This window comes from Nothobranchius furzeri, chromosome 1 (assembly GCF_043380555.1).
Source record: "Nothobranchius furzeri strain GRZ-AD chromosome 1, NfurGRZ-RIMD1, whole genome shotgun sequence".
Classification (NCBI taxonomy): domain Eukaryota; kingdom Metazoa; phylum Chordata; class Actinopteri; order Cyprinodontiformes; family Nothobranchiidae; genus Nothobranchius; species Nothobranchius furzeri.
The window spans coordinates 92,896,364-92,916,956 of record NC_091741.1 but is presented as its reverse complement, the minus strand read 5'-3'; the positions used below and the strand labels follow the sequence as shown (position 1 = coordinate 92,916,956).

At 41.0% G+C, this 20,593-nt stretch overlaps 3 protein-coding genes across 16 annotated transcripts in view; all 3 read left to right on the top strand.

Annotated features, from left to right (window-relative positions):
* The window catches only part of LOC107376386 (protocadherin gamma-C5), a 344,488-nt gene that overhangs the window by 201,914 nt on the left and 121,981 nt on the right, over positions 1–20,593 (top strand). The gene's annotated exons all lie outside the window — the stretch shown is intronic.
* Positions 3–14,463, top strand: LOC107396862 (uncharacterized). The gene is made up of 14 exons (XM_070555855.1): positions 3–4,050; positions 4,851–4,950; positions 5,091–5,182; positions 5,293–5,444; positions 5,539–5,629; positions 6,011–6,078; positions 7,971–8,148; positions 8,239–8,364; positions 8,408–8,453; positions 8,722–8,775; positions 8,856–9,078; positions 9,264–9,312; positions 10,750–10,810; positions 10,902–14,463. Exons 1-14 carry the CDS (start codon positions 1,552–1,554, stop codon positions 13,448–13,450), a joined length of 6,288 nt encoding a protein of 2,095 aa, XP_070411956.1. The 5' UTR covers positions 3–1,551; the 3' UTR covers positions 13,451–14,463.
* On the top strand, positions 15,582–20,136 carry LOC107396878 (protocadherin gamma-A2). The gene has a single exon (XM_015976723.3). It carries the CDS (start codon positions 16,289–16,291, stop codon positions 18,719–18,721), a length of 2,433 nt encoding a protein of 810 aa, XP_015832209.3. The 5' UTR covers positions 15,582–16,288; the 3' UTR covers positions 18,722–20,136.

Here is a 20,593-nt window from a genome sequence, read left to right as displayed (position 1 = left end):
GTGTGTGTGTGTGTGTGTGTGTGTGTGTGTGTGTTTGTGTGTGTGTATGAAGTGCTATTCTGTACTTAATGGTCATAAAAAATATTTCCTTTTTTCATACGTTTTAATTATGATGAATTTTATTTACATCTCAGTGCGTCCCAAGGCAGCTGTGGCTACATCGTAGCTCATCACCATCAGTGTGTGAATGTGTGTGTGAATGGATGAATGATACACTGTAGTGTAAAGCGTTTTGGAGTCCTTACTCTGAGGGGCGCTATACAAGTGCGGGTCATTTATCATTTATCAATTATTTTGACATTTTTTCCATTTTTCTTGCTCTATTTACATGGCTGATGATGCTCTTAAGGTTCACCAAACTAAAATGATAAACAACTGTTCATGCAGTTTTTTATTTTAATCTTATTGTACTCTATTTTCAGAATACAATCTTTTCATCTTCAAAGATTATTTTAAAAATGTAAAATCACAGGATAGTTTAATGTCTAGGAATATCATTCAAAATAATCCTGAAATTACGTTTTTATTTTTCGTTTTTTTATATAGTTTAACATCATGTACATCTCCCCCGTTCCTTTTTTTAGGGCTATATTTTATTAGTAGTGTGTTTTGTATAAAACTGTCCATCATGTGTGTTTGGGCGATTAAATATTCCAAAAAGGCATTTGTTATTTTAATTTATTTAAACTGTTAGGCCATATGACAAATTTTAAATGCTAAAACATGAAACTATGCTACTGACATGAGTCATCGTTAATTTTTTAGGAAAGTTAAATTATAAAAACACTATTGTTCATTTGAGCAAAACAAAATTTGAAACTAACATGTAGTCTGTTTATGATGGAATATAACGCGTTTGTATTTTTAATGTTGATCGGTATTTTCAGACTTGTTTATGGTGTTTGATGAAGATTTAGTTGGTTGTATACTGAAATAGGGTCTTCTTTTTATTTGACCTTTCCATTCAGTTTCTGCCACAATGAGTCGTTTGTCTCCATAAGTCCTGTGCACTAAACACACTCAAACATGTTCTGATATCTTGGAATATGGAAATTATAGATGTGTTCTTGTATTACAACATATTACCACTCTCTCTTTCGTGCTATGGTCTTTTATTTTCTGTTGTTAGTCGATATAGGTGAACGTTTAGATGTGTTTTCAGATATGAGCGGGTGCAGCTTCTAATTGTAAGTATTTTTATTTGAAGTAAAGCGAATAATCTCAAGAAAATATGTGAATTTGATTTTCTTCTATTTGCAACCTTCTGTAGTTCAGGATTATGGACTCGTAGGGACGCTGTTGTCCAATATCTGTGAGTAAAGACATGGAACCACCTGATCCGTCTTCATTGGTCCAGGAGGACACAAAAGACGCACAGGGTTGGGACGCACACCAGTAACGGGATTGACTCCGTTGTGGATGCTGTTTATTTTAGATCTCTTATGCAGGAGAAACATATAAAAAGAAGATTCGAAGAGACAAAGGATTAAGCCTTAAAGGACACTTTTTAAACGATAACTTTACACGGTGGGGGGAAGGACGACCAGAACAATGAAAGGAGAGGTGCTGCTTTTTATTTCTCTTCTGCGCGTCTGTTCAGTGAGAGGGCAGGTCAGCTACTCCATTCCCGAGGAAATGCCAAAAGGATCGTTCGTCGGACATGTTGCACAAGACCTGGGTTTGGATGTGAAAAGACTGATCTCGGGAAAGGCCCGCATTTACACGGGAGACAATGCCGAGTATATCGAGCTGAACAGAGAAAAGGGAGTCCTGCTGGTTAGAGAGAGGATCGACAGAGAGACTGTGTGTGCACAGACGGCTCCGTGTGCCCTCCACTTCCAGATTATTTTGGAAAATCCGATGGAATTTTACAGCATTGTCGTCGAAATAACTGATGTTAATGACAACGCCCCATTTTTTAAAAGAGGTGAAATTAATTTCCGGATTAGTGAGTCAGCGGTAATAGGCAGGAGATTTGAGCTTGAACAGGCGTTAGACTGGGATGTCGGAATGAACAGTCTACAAAATTATTTGTTAACTCCAACTGATAATTTTGTGTTAAAGCTGCAAAATCAGGTGGACGGAAGCAAGATGGTGGAAATGGTTTTGCAAAAGCCTTTAGATAGAGAACAGAAGGACCAATTGTCACTTGTACTAACTGCAGTAGATGGCGGTGAGCCACAGCTCTCTGGGTCGGTTCAGATAAAAATAAACGTGCTCGATAGTAATGATAATGCTCCCTTTTTTACTCAAAGAGTATATAAAGCCGCAGTAAAAGAGAATTCCCCCGCAGGAACGGCTGTGATAAAGGTCAGTGCTTCAGACTTAGACGAAGGATCTAATGCCAAGATATCTTATGTGATACTAAACACTGTTGATGACGCATCTGAGATGTTTAGCATAATGAAAGAAACCGGTCACATTACCTTAGCTGGAACCGCTGACTTTGAAAAGAAAAAGCAATATCAAATCCGCGTTCAGGCAAGTGATGAAGGGGGGTTGACTGATTCGAGTAAAGTTATAGTTGACATATTAGATACAAATGACAATAAACCTGTAATAAATATTATGTCAAAGTCAACCCTTTTAACAGAGAATATTCGGCCTGGCACAGTGGTGACGATAATCAACATTCTGGATCCAGATTCTGGTGAAAATGGGAAAGTTCGGTGTGAAATAAATAATGATATCCCATTTTCAGTGTCTTCAACGTCGAATAATTTCTACAGTTTAGTGACAGACAGCGACTTAGACAGGGAGGGAGCCTCTGAGTATAACATCACGGTGAGCTGCTCTGATGAAGGAGTGCCCTCCCTCTCCAGCAGCGTCACTCTCACCTTACAGATCTCTGATGTGAACGACAACGCGCCTGTCTTTGAGAGGAGCTCATATGAGGCCTACATTGTAGAAAACAACACACCAGGTCTCTCTATATTCACAGTGAAAGCCACAGACGCTGACTGGAACCAGAATGCCCGTGTTTCTTACATACTGGAGGACTCCTCCGTTAACGGAGTTCCAGTCTCCTCATATGTGTCCGTTAGTGCTGATAGCGGGGTCATCCACGCAGTGCGCTCTTTTGACTACGAGCAGATCAAAGACTTCCGGTTTCACGTTAAAGCGCAGGATGGAGGCTCTCCTCCTCTCAGCAGCAACGTGAGTGTGAAAATACTGATCCAGGACCAGAATGATAACCCCCCTCAGGTCCTGTACCCGGTCCAGACTGGAGGCTCCGTGGTGGCTGAGATGGTGCCTCGTTCAGCAGAAGTGGGCTATCTGGTGACTAAAGTGGTGGCTGTTGATGTGGACTCTGGACAGAACGCCTGGCTCTCCTATAAACTGCAGAAAGCCACAGACAGGGCGCTGTTTGAAGTGGGCTTACAGAATGGAGAAATCAGAACTATCCGTCAAGTGACTGATAAAGATGCTGTGAAACAAAGACTGACTGTTATAGTGGAGGACAACGGCCAGCCCTCTCGTTCAGCTACAGTCATTGTTAACGTGGCGGTGGCGGACAGCTTCCCTGAAGTGCTGTTGGAGTTCACTGACTCTACACACGACAAGGAGTACAATGACAACCTGACTTTTTACTTAGTCTTGGCTCTGGCTGTAGTTTCCTTCCTCTTCATCACCTGTTTGGTGGTTATCATCTCAGTGAAAATCTACAGATGGAGACAGTCTCGCATCCTGTATCACTCCAGCCTCCCTGTCATTCCATATTATCCACCACGTTACTCAGACACGCTGGGGACAGGAACTCTCCAACATGTGTACAACTACGAGGTGTGCAGGACCACTGACTCCAGAAAGAGTGACTGTAAGTTCGGCAGAGCTGCTAGTCAGAACGTGTTGGTAATGGACCCCAGCTCTACAGGAACCATGCAGAGGATGCAGGGTGAGAAGAGCATCCTGGATGAGCCTGACTCTCCTTTGGAGGTTAGCTGTTTTTCCTTACTTCTCATGTCAAGTTGTTCTACATTTTTAGTTCGTTTTCATCCAGTATTTTGTGTCCCTTGTCTACTTTCAGCACCATGGACAGAGATGTTTTCTTTCTGAGTGAATTAAATTCTTGCATTTTCACTTAATGCACATTTGACTATTTACATAGATTCACCAAATCCCTTAATTCTTACATTTATGTTAATTATCTTCAGAAACCTATAGTTTTTAAGTTCTTATGTAAAAAATATGAACTGATTTTTTGTGATAACCAAGAAATAGATTATGATCGCCATCAGTCAGGTTTTATCACTAAAGATAAGTGTGTGGTTGTTGTTGTTTTTTTCTTTACGTTTTTGAGCGTTGGTGTTGTGGTGCCTTCGGAGGTAAAATGCTCGTTCAATAATCAAAGTGTTGATGGTTCGAATCCAGATCCTTCATTTTTCCCATAAAATATCGTTTGTGACTGTCGAAGGCTGAATGGCAGCTTTACTTCCTTTGGTATCCCAGCCAGGTCAGTTGTGGATGTAAAGTGGCTCACCACTGAAAAAAGTTGATTGGAATGCAACCATTGGAGTCTCTCTGATCCTTTTTATGTGACTTGCAAAGAGCAAGGAAATAAATCTGATCAAAGTTTCTTTTATCACAGTAATATCTACAACACAACTACGAGTTTTATTTATTTATTTTTCATTTCCATAACTTATTTTTTCAACACATTCTCACACCCCAAGCGTCGGAAACAAACGCTTGGTCAGCCACCCTCCACGTCAGACCCCAGACGCCAAAAGTGCCTGTTAGCCGATGTTGTTTTAACACAGCGGAATCAAGACGTAAGTTGAAGTGTAAGTGTTGCAGCTATGGAGGTTAACTCATGAAACTCACACGGACTCAAAGATTCACCATTTTAGAGCTCGGCGTCAGACGGCCAGTCCATTACATCCGGGTACCGCTCACACGCCCATCTTTCGCCAGGAGTTCGCTTTTATTTACTAATGTCGCAGGTCAAAGGTTACACACACACACGTCACTTCCGTTTTTCCATGCCCATAAAAAGAACAAACCTCACATATACACAAACACACAACATCAGAACATAACACTTAACACTCCCACTTGTTCTGAGGTTTTGTTGTCCCATTGTCTCTCAGAAGCATTAAAAATCTTGACCAAACATAAAGTGGTTGAACTTGACAAGCTTGCAGGTTGTAACAGGTTTTGTCATGACATCTGCAACCATTTGGTCGGTTGGACAATAGCTCAGACATAATAATCCATCCCTTACGGTTGATCTTACAAAATGATACCGTATATCGATGTGTTTACATCGTTGTCTTTGTACGGGGTTCTTAGCTATTGCAAATGTCCCTTGGTTATCCTCATAAACATGTGTACAAGAGTATTCACATCCATCAAGATACCTCAGAAAATGCATCAGATACAAACACTCCTGCACAGTGGCCGCTAGTGCTATGTATTCAGCCTCACATGTTGATAGTGCGACAGTGGGTTATTTTCTTGTTTTCCATGAGACTACTGGTCCGTTTTTAGAGAGACTTACACAATAACCTGATGTGCTGCGATGATCATTTACATCAGTAGCCCAGTCTGCATCACAATATGCATGTATTCCCAGTTTCTCATCCTCGCTTTTCCTGTAGCACAATCCCTTGCTGGAGGTACTTTTCAGGTATCTTAGCACGTGTTTGACTGTGACCCACTGCTGCTCTGTAGGTTCTGCAAAATATTGTGACAGTTTACATATGACAAAACTTAAATCAGGTCTGGTACATGTAGCAAAGTAAATAAAACTGCCAACAGCCTCCCGATATTTCTTCACATTGTCCATCTTTTTAGAATCACCACTGTAGTCTAGCTTCAGTTCACAAGGAGTAGATCTAGGCTTGCAGTTCTGCATGTCAAACCTTTCTAGAATCCTTTCTACATTTCTTGTTTGTGACATCTTAATATAGTCTTTATCCAGCTTAAAATCATTGCCTAGAAAATAGGTCAGTTGTCCCAAGTCTTTCATTTTGAATCTTGAAGTTAAGGTTTCTTTGATCTCTTTTAGTACTTTCTCATCTGTGGCTGCAATAATCAGATCATCCACCCATATGATGAGTATGATTTTGTCATTTTGTGATTGTCTGGTATACACACAACTGTCTACAGGATTCTGTACGACGTTATTGTTACATAGGAAAACATGCAATGTGTGGTTCCAGTTTCGACCAGCTTGTTTGAGACCATATAATGACTTGTTTAATTTTAACACCATGTTGTCCCTTTCTGACCTTTCTTCACAACCTCTGGGTTGTTCTAGGTATATCTCTTGATCTATTGGAGCATGTAAATAAGCACTTTTCACATCCATTTGATGTAGAATCAGGTTTTCTTGGGCTGCTTTTTGCATTAACACTCGTATGCTTATTAGGTTTTCAGTTGGTGAGAATGTTTCCTCGTAGTCTATGCCCTTCTTTTGAGTAAATCCTTTAGCTACGTATCTTGCCTTGAATCTCTCTTTTCCCTCTGTATCCCTCTTTAATGCATACACCCATTTACCTCCCACTGTTTTCTTGCCCTCAGGCAAGATCGTTAGAGTGAATGTGTCATTTTCTCTTAATGACGACATCTCCTCCTCCAGTGCATCTTTCCATTCCTGAGCGATTTGTGAGTGTACAGCTTCCTCATATGTTAAAGGTACATTACATAGAAGTCTGTAACAGTAATCAATGTTTATTGAAGCTTGATCATCATATTCCTCCTCTGTCACATAATCCTGTAGATAGTTCGGTTTTTTTCTTATCCTAGTGGGGTAACGGGCTGCAGCTTGCTCTGCATTGAGGCTAGGGCTGATCTGACTGCTGTCCTCTGGTTTGGTGACTCGATCCTGTTTTGATTCCATTTCTGCAGTCTCAGCCACTCCTTTTCTGGTTTGGGGGTATATATCTAAGTCATCCTCATCTTCTGGTACCATGTTTGTTTGGGTTTCCTACCTTGTTCTTGTACTGAATCGTACTAACCTGTGCTTTTGCACCTGTCCTGTTTGTGGATAGTAAACCAGGTAGGCAGGGCTGTTTTTGTCATATCCTACAAAAAGTCCCTCCTCACTTCTCGAATCTAGTTTACCCTTCACCTGTTTGTATGAATAGCACGTGCTACCAAACTTATGCATTCTAGATAAATCAGGTTGTTTACCATGAACCGTTTGGTAGGGGGTCTGACCGGTGCGGTTGTTAAAGCACCTGTTTCTTGTTATGACTGCTGCCTGCACAACATAAACCCACAAAGTTTTAGGCAACTTACTATCTATCAACATGCATCTTGCCATGTCAAAAAGAGTCTGCCAGCTTCTTTCTGTGGTGCCATTCTGATGAGGCGAATATGAGGCTGAAGTTTTGTGTCTTGTCCCATTTCTAGTCAACACCATTTGGTAGCCCTGTCCTGTGAACTCTGTGCCGTTATCTGATCTTATGCATAAAACCTTGCCGTATGGAGTCGTATCTGCTATGAACTTCTCAGTAGCTTTTACAGTGTCACTCTTCTGTTTTAAGAAATATATAAAAACAGCTCCTGAATAATCATCAGTGAATGATGGGGCATACCTGTAGCCTTCCTTAGTCACGGGGCTAATCGGTCCAGCTAAATCTGTATGGACCAGCTCGAGTACTGCTTTAGCTCTAGCATCTGGTTTTCTGTTTCTCATTTGAATGAATTTCCCTTTAATACATGTTTCACATTGACCTTTTTGTTTATGTTCATTTCTTTGATATTCATCCCATCAACAACGTTTTGTAGTCTCCTTAAATCATCATAATTGCAATGACCCATGATTTTATGCCAAGTTTGTATGTCGTAGGAGGCGTTACATTGATCATTACTCACAGTTTGTAGATAGTACAGTCGGTTATGCTCTATGATGGGAAATCTGGTTCCATCAGCACATTTTAGCACGTCTTCACCCTCTTTAAAGAAAACTGTTGCACAGTTACTAGTGGCTGTCTTCACTGAAAAGATGTCCTGTGGATAAGATGGGATGTACAGCGAATGCTTAAGCACTGCTCGGTGTCGTCGTCCTCTGTTGTCTGTGAGAGTAACCACAGCTTCTCCTCTTTTCTCTGCTACACCCTTGCATCTCGTTCCATCAGCCAGCTCGATGTGATGGGTTTTAGGCTTGAAGTCCTCAACGAATCTCCGGAAGTTATCCAAGTTGGTGATGATATGTGATGTTGCTCCTGTATCCACCATCAACCCTGTAACCCGGCTATTTGTCTGGATTTCCTGATCCTCATCCCTCAGTCGAAATACGAATTCCTTGTCGTCATCTTCATCAGCTGCTCCCCGAGCCACATCCTTTTGTGGTTTCCTTCTGCATGCTTCAGTCTGGTGTGTGTTACTTTTGCAGTAGTAACACCATCTCTTGCGGTAACAGGTTTTAGCTTTATGTCCTTTCTGACCACATTTGTAGCAGATCACATCAGCATCAACAGTTCTCCAACTTCCCACACCTGGCGGTGCATTCTTAGTTTTTGTCTGAATTCGTGCTTTCATCACATTATCGCCTCCTGCTACTGTTGCAACTCTTATTTTCTCAGTGTCTTCATAACTCTTTAATTTTACTTTGAAGTCAGCAAAAGTCATTGTTGTCTCACTTTAAGTGACAGGTACAATGAAGGGTTTAAACGAATCTGGTAGTCCCTTCATGACCATAGCGATGAGTAAGCCATCACTCAAAGAGTCACCCGCACTCCTTAGAGCAGTAATGGTGGCTTCCGCTCTCAGGACGTAGTCCGTCACGCCTTCACTGTCGCCCTTCAATAGCGACGTCAGCTCCGTGTATAAACTTATGACCCGGGGCTTCCCTTTCCCGGCGTAGTAGTCTCTCAATATTTGTAGAGCCTTCCGCCCATCGTCAGTGGCGTCACGCATCACCAGGGACAGGCTCTTGTCATCCAGGAACTGGATCAGCTCCGCGTATGCCTCAGCGTTTTTATCCGTGTATTCCTCATCATCGTCGTCCTCATCAGGCTTCGAAATCACTTCCTTCAGGCCTTGTAGACGTAGATGGCCTAGGAACTTAGTTTCCCACAACTCATATTTGTCCTCATCCCCATCGAACACCAGCCTTGACCAGCGAGAGTTTGATTCTCGCTTCTGACTCATGGCTTCAGTTAGCTTAGCTTTACAATCTTCTCCGTCTTGAAGCATCTGGGCCAAAAACAAGTTAGCCGATGTTGTTTTAACACAGCGGAATCAAGACGTAAGTTGAAGTGTAAGTGTTGCAGCTATGGAGGTTAACTCATGAAACTCACACGGACTCAAAGATTCACCGCTTTAGAGCTCGGCGTCAGACGGCCAGTCCATTACATCCGCGTACCGCTCACACGCCCATCTTTCACCAGGAGTTCGCTTTTATTTACTAATGTCACAGGTCAAAGGTTACACACACACACACACACACACGTCACTTCCGTTTTTCCATGCCCATAAAAAGAACAAACCTCACATGTACACATAAACACACAACATCAGAACATAACACTTAACAGTGCCCTTTTTCGTTACTTATGTGCGAAAAGGGGTTTTCCCCTTTTGTAACTGCAGATCCCAATGCAGCGTAAAACTGACGTGATTAGATATCCGCTGATGCGGCACCGAACCAGCTCGTTTAACCGCACCTAAACCTTAACGTTTCACTATTTATAACCTTCCCCTCTCCCTGATCCTAACCTTAACCCTCTTGCTACCCAAAACGTTACTCTCACTGTGATCAAGCATTTGTTTCCCCTGCATTCTGACTCTGCCAGTCAGAGTCTGACTGTCAATTTTCGTATTTGCCACCCAAGGGGAACGTTAAAACATACCATCTGGCGAGGGAGAGGTTACACATACCCTCTACTTTTAACCTCCACCGTGGTAGTTGAACCTCCCCCTCACGTTGGCTTGGTCCAAACTCGACCAATCACAAGGCGGCTCCCGCCGTTCACTTCACAGAGCCGGCTTTTAGAGCGATCGACACATCACCAAGGTGTTCGCTAGCAAGATGGTTAAGGTTAGGATAGGGGTGAGGGGAAGGTTAAATAAGAGGATAAGGTTAAGGTGAGGTACAATGAGCTTGTTTGGTGCCCTGGCTGCGGACATCCCATCGCGTCAGTGTAACGCTGCATTGGGATCTGCACTCAAGTAAGGGAAAAACTCCTTTTCGCACATAAGTAATGAAAAAGGGCACGTTTGGCGTCAGGGGTCTGACGTGGAGGGTGGCTGACCAAGCGTTTGTTTTTGACGCGCTGGGAGTGAGAATGTGTAAATGCCTTCCTGTCAATTTGGTTATGCGGTTTTAGAGACACATTTAGCCTATTTCTTCAAATGTTTTTGCTTGTTTGCATCACCTAAATGTCGTGTAACGGTAATTGATAGATTTTGAGGAATCCTATGTATTTTTCTTAGACACTTTTGCATGTCTCGTTTTATGGACGGCTGTGCTGATGCAATTAGTTGAAAACTCCTCTTTCAGTTTGTAAGTTTAGACACATAAGAACAGGGTGAGCATTTTATTTTTTATTTTATTGTTTTTCTTATGTATTTTTTTATCTTTTTTATTTTTATTTGTTTGCTTATATGTCATAGAGACACTCCCACCTCCTAAATGCATTCCACGACCCCTCTTTAGCAACATTTGTATATTAAAATGCATTTATTAAGCTTTTTTATCATCTTAGAAGCAGAGCAGTTTGTTCCATTGGACAGAGAGAGACGCTGTTGGCCGTGAACTAACTGAGGAGGTGGTTATTTCAGCTCTTTATACGTCAGTGTGAGGAGCTGGGAGCGCTAGAGGAAACAGGGATTGACAAGAAGAGAAAGCGCCAGAACGGCACAAAGAGAATATTTTGTTTCATAATTTAGCACATCGTTTTTGGGACTGCAACTCTTTTTTTCCGTTTTCATTATCGGATCGAGACAGTAAACTGAAACAACATTTCTAATTGTCTCAATTTTCGTCTTTATTGGAACGATGAGGTGGCAAGTGCTGCCGTTGCTCTCTGTCCTCTCCCTCGGTGCTGTGTGTGGGCAGGTCAGCTACTCCATACCGGAGGAAATGAAGAAGGGATCCGTGATCGGTAATATAGCCCATGATTTAGGCGTGGAAGTGGACAGATTAAAAACCGGAAAGGCTCGGATTTATACAGGTAACACGGAAGAGTATATTGAGCTGCATCGAGATGAAGGAGCGCTCCTTATTAACGACCGCATAGACCGAGAATGGCTGTGCGGACAGACAATGCCCTGCGCTCTTCACTTTCAGATGATCCTTGAAAACCCGATGGAGTTTTACACAGCGACTGTTGAGATTACTGATGTAAATGATAATCCTCCCAAATTTGAAAGAGGTGAGATAAAATATGAAATTTCTGAATCAGCCCTCTCTGGAGCTCGATTTGTTTTAGAAAAAGCGGTCGACGATGACGTCGGCATTAATGGTTTACAGAGCTACACCCTTAAACCCACAGATAATTTCGTTTTGAAAACGAGCAGCAGAGCTGATGGAACCAAGCATGTCGAAATGGTTCTACGGAAGCCGTTAGACCGAGAGGAAAATGAGCATTTGTCTTTAACACTCACAGCTCTGGATGGGGGTGAACCACAGCTCTCCGGAACAATGCAGATTATCATCACAGTGTTGGATGCAAATGACAATCCTCCAGTTTGTTCAAAACCGGAATATAAAGCAAGTGTTGCAGAAAATGCCCCTGTTGGTACTGCAGTAACTACAGTGAAAGCTACTGACAAGGATAAAGGAAATAACGGAAAGGTAATCTACTCAATTCCGAAATCTGGTGCAGCAAATCTTTTTCAGATTAACACAGAGAGTGGAGTTTTAACACTTACAGGAAATGTAGATTATGAAAAAAGGAGACTATATGAGTTAGATGTTCAGGTGTCAGATTACGGGGGGTTGTCTGATGCATGTAAAGTTATAGTGGAGGTAACAGATGTGAATGACAACCCTCCAACCATTAATGTCATGTCTAAATCAAATGCTTTATCTGAGGATGTGAGACCTGGTACCATAGTAACAATGCTTAATATACAAGACCCAGACGCAAACGAAAATGGCAAAGTCATGTGTGTTTTAAACAGAAATGCTCCTTTTAAAATTAATTTATCTACCAATAATTTCTTCACTGTGATGACAGAAAGCGAGTTAGACAGGGAGAGAGCCTCTGAGTATAACATCACGGTGAGCTGCTCTGATGAAGGAGTGCCCTCCCTCTCCAGCAGCGTCACTCTCACCTTACAGATCTCTGATGTGAACGACAATGCGCCTGTCTTTGAGAGGAGCTCATATGAGGCCTACATTGTAGAAAACAACACACCAGGTTTCTCTATATTCACAGTGAAAGCCACAGACGCTGACTGGAACCAGAATGCCCGTGTTTCTTACATACTGGAGGACTCCTCCGTTAACGGAGTTCCGGTCTCCTCATATGTGTCCGTTAGTGCTGATAGTGGAGTCATCCACGCAGTGCGCTCTTTTGACTACGAGCAGGTCAAAGACTTCCGGTTTCACGTTAAAGCGCAGGATGGAGGCTCTCCTCCTCTCAGCAGCAACGTGAGTGTGAAAATACTGATCCAGGACCAGAACGATAACCCCCCTCAGGTCCTGTACCCGGTCCAGACTGGAGGCTCCGTGGTGGCTGAGATGGTGCCTCATTCAGCAGAAGTGGGCTATCTGGTGACTAAAGTGGTGGCTGTTGATGTGGACTCTGGACAGAACGCCTGGCTCTCCTATAAACTGCAAAAAGCCACAGACAGGGCGCTGTTTGAAGTGGGCTTACAGAATGGAGAAATCAGAACTATCCGTCAAGTGACTGATAAAGATGCTGTGAAACAAAGACTGACTGTTATAGTGGAGGACAACGGCCAGCCCTCTCGTTCAGCTACAGTCATTGTTAACGTGGCGGTGGCGGACAGCTTCCCTGAAGTGCTGTCGGAGTTCACTGACTCTACACACGACAAGGAGTACAACGACAACCTGACTTTTTACTTAGTCTTGGCTCTGGCTGTAGTTTCCTTCCTCTTCATCACCTGTTTGGTGGTTATCATCTCAGTGAAAATCTACAGATGGAGACAGTCTCGCATCCTGTATCACTCCAGCCTCCCTGTCATTCCATATTATCCACCACGTTACTCAGACACGCTGGGGACAGGAACTCTCCAACATGTGTACAACTACGAGGTGTGCAGGACCACTGACTCCAGAAAGAGTGACTGTAAGTTCGGCAGAGCTGCTAGTCAGAACGTGTTGGTAATGGACCCCAGTTCTACAGGAACCATGCAGAGGATGCAGGGTGAGAAGAGCATCCTGGATGAGCCTGACTCTCCTTTAGAGGTTAGCTGTTTTTTCTTACTTCTCATGTCAAGTTGTTCTACATTTTTAGTTCGTTTTCATCCAGTATTTTGTGTCCATTGTCTACTTTCAGCACCATGGACAGAGATGTTTTCTTTCTGAGCGAATTAAATTCTTGCATTTTCACTTAATGCACATTTGACTATTTACATAAATTCACCAAATCCCTAAATTCTTACATTTATGTTAATTATCTTCAGAAACCTATAGTTTTTAAGTTTTTACGTAAAATATATGAACTGATTTTTTTGTGATAACCAAGAAATAGATTATGATCGCCATCAGTCAGGTTTTATCACTAAAGATAAGTGTGTGGTTGTTTTTGGTTTGTTTTGTTTTTTTTACGTTTTTGAGCATTGGTGTTGCGGTGCCTTCGGAGGTAAAATGCTCGTTCAATAATCAGAGAGTTGATGGTTCGAATCCAGATCCTTCATTATTCCCATAAAATATTGTTTGTGACCGTCAGAGGCTGAATGGCAGCTTTACTTCTTTTGGTATCCCAGCCAGGTCAGTTGTGGATATAAAGTGGCTCACCACTGAAAACAGTTGCAACCATTGGAGTCTCGCTGGTCATTTTATGTGACTTGAAAAGAGCAAGGAAATAAATCTGATCAAGGTTTCTCTTATCACAATAATATCTACAACGCAACTACGAGTTGTTGGTTTTTTTTCTTTTTCTTTTAAATTTCCATGACCTAGTTTTGTCTGCATAAATGCCTTCCTGTCAATTTGGTTATGCAGTTTTAGAGACACGTTTTGCCTATTTCTTCAATTTTTTGCTTGTTTGCATCACCTAAATGTCGTGTAACGGTAATTGCTGGATTCTGAGGAATCCTATGTATTTTTCTTAGTCTCTTTTGCATGTCTCGTTTTATGGACAGCTGTGCTGATGCAATTAGTTTAAAACTCTTTCAGTTCGTAAGTTTAGACACAAAGAACAGGGTGAGCATTTTATTTTTTATTTTATTGTTTTTCTTACGTATTTTTTATTTTTATTTTTTTGCTTATATGTCATAGAGACACTCCCACCTCCTAAATGCATTCCACGACCCCTCTTGAGCAACATTTGTATATTAAAATGCATTTATTAACCTTTTTAAATCATCTTAGAAGCAGAGCAGTTTGTTCCATTGGACAGAGAGAGACACTGTTGGCCGTGAACTAACTGAGGAGGTGGTTGTTTCAGCTCTTTATACGTCGGTGTGAGAAGCTGGGATTGCTAGAGGAAACAGGGATTGTCAAGAAGAGAAATCCACGCACACACATACACACGCGCGCACACACACACACACACACACACACACACACACACACAAAGAGGCTCACCACAGACTGTGACAACTATTTCAACATGAAAAAATGTGTTTCTATTACTAAGTTTTAAATTTAAGAAAGAATAAACATTTGCAAGAGTGGTATGGACATGTCTGTCTATGTAATGTTGATATTTGCAGAAGATTATGTAAAACAACATAATGTGTGTGAATGGATGAATGATATACTGTAGTGTAAAGCGCTTTGGAGTCCCCTGACTCTGAAAGGCTCTATACAAATGTGGGTCATTTATCATTATAAATAGACCTAAAATAATACAGGAACTTTATTGTGTCTTTGTGTTTTGCAAATTGAATAGAAATAATCCACAAAAAAGGAAATAAGAAAACTGGAAAGCAGCTTAAACCACATCATTTTTAAAACCAACTGTTGCATTTTTATCATTACTAGCCAAATTCATCAAGAGCTATTAAGAATTTCCACAGAGCCACATGTGGCCCCCGAGCCACTTGTTGAAGACCCATGATTTGACCAAAGTATTAATTCATCACCTTTATTTATTTATTTATTTATTTATTTATTTATTTATTTATTTATTTTGCATTTTTTTAGAATAGTCTGATTGAGGACAAACAGGTATTGCATGAAATTGTATTTATTTTACATCTTGGAAGAAAATGAATAAACTTCAGTTAGTATATTACTTTTTAAAATGCATAATTATGAAGTCCAATTAATCCAGCTGTGTTTTTTAAAGTTGTGAGACCAACTATTTACTTAATATTAAATTTTTTGTTGTTAAAAACGTTATTTTATATTTGTGATATTATATTCATTAAAATAATAATAATGATGATGATGATAATAATAATAATAATAATAAAAATAATAATAATAATAATAATAATAATTATTATTATTATTATTATTATTATTATTATTATTATTTAGTAGTAGTAGTAGTATTTATAATGATAATAATAATTGGACTAAATTCTAAATTTAGAAGGGAGTCTCATAGACTAAAATCTGCAAAACTGTAAAGATCTGTCTTTTTTCTTGCTGAATAAATAATTTGGCAGTAATATATGTTAATGTTATATGTTTTTATTTGCATAATACATCTCAAACGCATAAATGACACTCCTGTTTTCTTACTTCAACCGTATTTAAATAACTGAAGACCTTTTTAATGCAAGCTCCATTGAGTTAATACCTTTATTTCCTTCTTTATTATGATTTCATTGTGTCCAGTGAAAGAATACATATAGTGAAGATTAAAATGACTTATAGCCACATCATTAATAAGGTCATGCAGCAGATGTGTTTCAGTTCCTAGTTAGAGGTTTCTGCTGCCCTGCACGTCACCTGATATTGTGTAGTTTTCTGTTGTGAACTCTTAGGGCCGCTGTTGACCAGCGTGTTGAAGTAGGATCCACATATTTAGTTAAACCTCCCATTTAATTTCTTCATAACAAAAAGGCAGCTTGGCAGTCGACACTGGGTTGCTCTCGCGGTGGATCACCGGAGCGTTTAACGGAGAATTCTCCTTTCAGCTTTTGTTTTAATAACGTGGGCATTTACAGGACATCGACCATGGATTTCTAATCCACTGCAGTTTTCTATATAATAACGGAGACGGAGAAGGGGAAATCGGACGGAACAATGAATCGGGAGGTGGGCCTGTTGTTCATCTTACTGTCTTTTCTCGACTCCACGGCCGGGCAAGCCAGCTACTCAATTCCAGAGGAAATGCCCAAGGGTTCTTTGGTTGGAAATATAGCGCAAGATTTGGGTTTAGAGATTAAACGGTTGATCTCTGGAAAAGCAAAGATTTTTAGTAGAAACAGGGAGGAGTACGTCGAGCTGAACAGGGAGAGAGGAGTCCTCCTCGTCGAGGAGAGGATCGACAGAGAGGCGCTGTGCGCAGAGACGGCGCTTTGTGCTTTAGATTTCCAGATAATTCTAGAAAATCCTATGGAATTTTATACGGTTACAGTCCACATCACGGACGTTAATGATAACACACCGACATTTGAAAAGGATGAGATGAAATTCAAAATTAGCGAATCTGCAGTGACAGGAGCAGTATTTGTTTTGCAAAGGGCGGTGGATCATGATGTTGGAATAAATGGTCTGCGAGACTATTTACTAAAACCATCAGACCATTTTGCTCTGAAGCTCCACAACAGCGCTGATGGAAACAAAAACGTAGAGATGGTTTTACAGAAGCCTTTAGACAGAGAGAAGCAGGAGCAGATCAATCTGGTGTTAACGGCTGTAGATGGAGGAGAGCCGCAGATGTCAGGAACGATGCAGATTGTTATTACAGTCTTAGACGTTAATGATAATGCTCCTGTTTTTACACAGAAAACATACAAAGCTACAGTTACTGAAAACTCACCTAAAGGCACCGTTGTTGCTACAGTTACAGCATCAGATGCAGATGAAGGCTCTAACAGTAAAATAACATACTCGATTACAAACACATTTGACAATGTGAGGAAAATGTTTAAGATAAGTGAGGAAACTGGACAAATCTCACTGATTGATGATATTGATTTTGAGATAGCGAGACGTTTTCAAATAAATGTACTTGCTAGTGATAACGGTGGACTGACAGACTCTTCAAAATTAATAGTGGAGATTATGGATGTTAATGACAACAAGCCTGAAATTAGAATTATGTCCAAATCGAATGTAATATCTGAAAACGCTAAACCAGATACTGTCGTAACAATGATTAATATTGAAGATTTAGACTCCGCAGAAAACGGGCTTGTAAAGTGTTTCATCAATGAAAATATTCCTTTTATTTTGAAGTCATCCTCAAATAATTTCTACAGTTTAGTGACAGACAGCGAGTTAGACAGGGAGAGAGCCTCTAAATATAACGTCACGGTGAGCTGCTCTGATGAAGGAGTGCCCTCCCTCTCCAGCAGCGTCACTCTCACCTTACAGATCTCTGATGTGAACGACAACGCGCCTGTCTTTGAGAGGAGCTCATATGAGGCCTACATTGTAGAAAACAACACACCAGGTCTCTCTATATTCACAGTGAAAGCCACAGACGCTGACTGGAACCAGAATGCCCGTGTTTCTTACATACTGGAGGACTCCTCCGTTAACGGAGTTCCGGTCTCCTCATATGTGTCCGTTAGTGCTGATAGCGGAGTCATCCACGCAGTGCGCTCTTTTGACTACGAGCAGATCAAAGACTTCCGGTTTCACGTGAAAGCGCAGGATGGAGGCTCTCCTCCTCTCAGCAGCAACGTGACTGTGAAAATACTGATCCAGGACCAGAACGATAACCCCCCTCAGGTCCTGTACCCGGCCCAGACTGGAGGCTCCGTGGTGGCTGAGATGGTGCCTCGTTCAGCAGAAGTGGGCTATCTGGTGACTAAAGTGGTGGCTGTTGATGTGGACTCTGGACAGAACGCCTGGCTCTCCTATAAACTGCAGAAAGCCACAGACAGGGCGCTGTTTGAAGTGGGCTTACAGAATGGAGAAATCAGAACTATCCGTCAAGTGACTGATAAAGATGCTGTGAAACAAAGACTGACTGTTATAGTGGAGGACAACGGCCAGCCCTCTCGTTCAGCTACAGTCATTGTTAACGTGGCGGTGGCGGACAGCTTCCCTGAAGTGCTGTCGGAGTTCACTGACTCTACACACGACAAGGAGTACAATGACAACCTGACTTTTTACTTAGTCTTGGCTCTGGCTGTAGTTTCCTTCCTCTTCATCACCAGTTTAGTGGTTATCATCTCAGTGAAAATCTACAGATGGAGACAGTCTCGCATCCTGTATCACTCCAGCCTCCCTGTCATTCCATATTATCCACCACGTTACTCAGACACGCTGGGGACAGGAACTCTCCAACATGTGTACAACTACGAGGTGTGCAGGACCACTGACTCCAGAAAGAGTGACTGTAAGTTCGGCAGAGCTGCTAGTCAGAACGTGTTGGTAATGGACCCCAGTTCTACAGGAACCATGCAGAGGATGCAGGGTGAGAAGAGCATCCTGGATGAGCCTGACTCTCCTTTAGAGGTTAGTTGTCTTTTAACATTCCACCCACAAGATTTTATATTATAGATTATTTTAACAGCTTGTCATGAAAGTTCAAAAGCAATACATTGGTAATCCATGTCATCTTTCATCTGTAGCAATTAGTACATATTAATTATGACCAATAAGATGGGATTATTCCATGTAAATATAAAATATGAACCTGATTGATCTTTGAAAGTTTCATCAGAAGATTCTAGGGTTTTTTGCATCTTTAGGGACCATAAACACACTTCGTATTAATTCAGACAGAGTCAGGTATGTGGTTTATAAAATAATTTAATTATTTTTTCTAAACTAACGATTTATACATGACAAGATATGAATAATGTGATGTGATGTGGTGGATGTGAGGTGTTGTAGCAACCGTTCTTTGTATCTGAGAGAAATTGTGAAATCTGGGTGTAAAATAATTTGTTGTTTGGTTCTAAACTAGAGAGTTGTTTATTAAAAACAGTATCAGATGCAATCTGCCGTGCTAAGTCTACACACCTTTGGTGTGGAGGTTCTCGTTCGATCTGGGGAGTCGATGGTCACTGCCATGGAGTAAACCTCTGATATCAGGAACCCGTAGATAGCTCCGATAAGACCCGTCAAGTCTGAGATCCTTCAAGTTGAAGGTCGAAAGCAGGAACGCTTATTTGCATCTAAGATTGATGAATGCTTGACTCTTAGAAGAGCAGGTTGTCTGGTATCATCCGCAGCGTTGCAGAGAGGCTTTGACAGGAGGTCAAAGAAGAAGATGGTTTCAAAAATGCTTCTTTCCCAAATTGGCCGGTTCGAGGGTCAGCAAGAAACTGAACTAATCGGGAAGTAAATCATGTTTTAATAACCCACAATGATATGAGTTCTGGCCAAGTTTGGCAACTCAGAATTTGACATGTTTTTATCTCTGTGTGAATAATTATTGTTGATCTTCAGATGTATTGAATAACAAACATGAAGCTGTGAAACTACACTATCTGAGGATGTGTGTTGTGCCCTATAATATTTTAATATATACATGTTTAACACTTAAATCTCTGCTGTCTTGGCTTTAGATGTTTAATTGTTAACTGTATGTTTTTAATTATGTATTTAATATTTAAGGTTCATGATTCCTGTGTCTCATGCATCTGATTAAATTCTAAGCATTTCGGTGTTTTTGACCCTTAGGGCCGCTGCTGACTTAAGTCTGGAGTATTGTGTGCATGTATGAAGCACTACCTCCTTTGTAACACCGCCATAATGCTAAAAGAACACGAAAAACAGCCCTCGGGAAATATTTAGCCATCTTTAACTGGGGCAACATTTGTTCTAGAAAGTGGTGGATGACAATGTTGGAATTAATGGGGTAAAAAAGTATGATTTAAAACCATCAGATAAGTTTGCTCTGAAGCTCCACAACAGCGCTGATGGAAACAGGCTGTAGATGGAGGAGAGCCGCAGGGTTCAGGAACGATGCAGATTGTTATTACAGTCTTAGACGCTAATGATAATGCTCCTGTTTTTACACAGAAAACATACAAAGCTACAGTTACTGAAAACTCACCTAAAGGCACCGTTGTTGCTACAGTTACAGCATCAGATGCAGATGAAGGCTCCAACAGTAAAATAACATATTCTGTCACTGACACGCAGGAACATGTCTGGAAGATATTTAATGTAAACTCAGAAAATGGAGAAATTTAAATAATGTTATGTGGAAATCAAACGTGATATTAGAGGATTCCAACATGTATACAATTGTTACCATAACAAATATTGAGGACAGAGACTAGAGAGAAAGGTAATGTGAAATGTTTTCTGAACGAAAACCTTGCATTTATTTTAAAGCCATCCACACATAATTTCTATAGTTTAGTGACAGACAGCAACTTAGACAGAGAGAGAGCCTCTGAGAGTAAAATCACAGTGAAC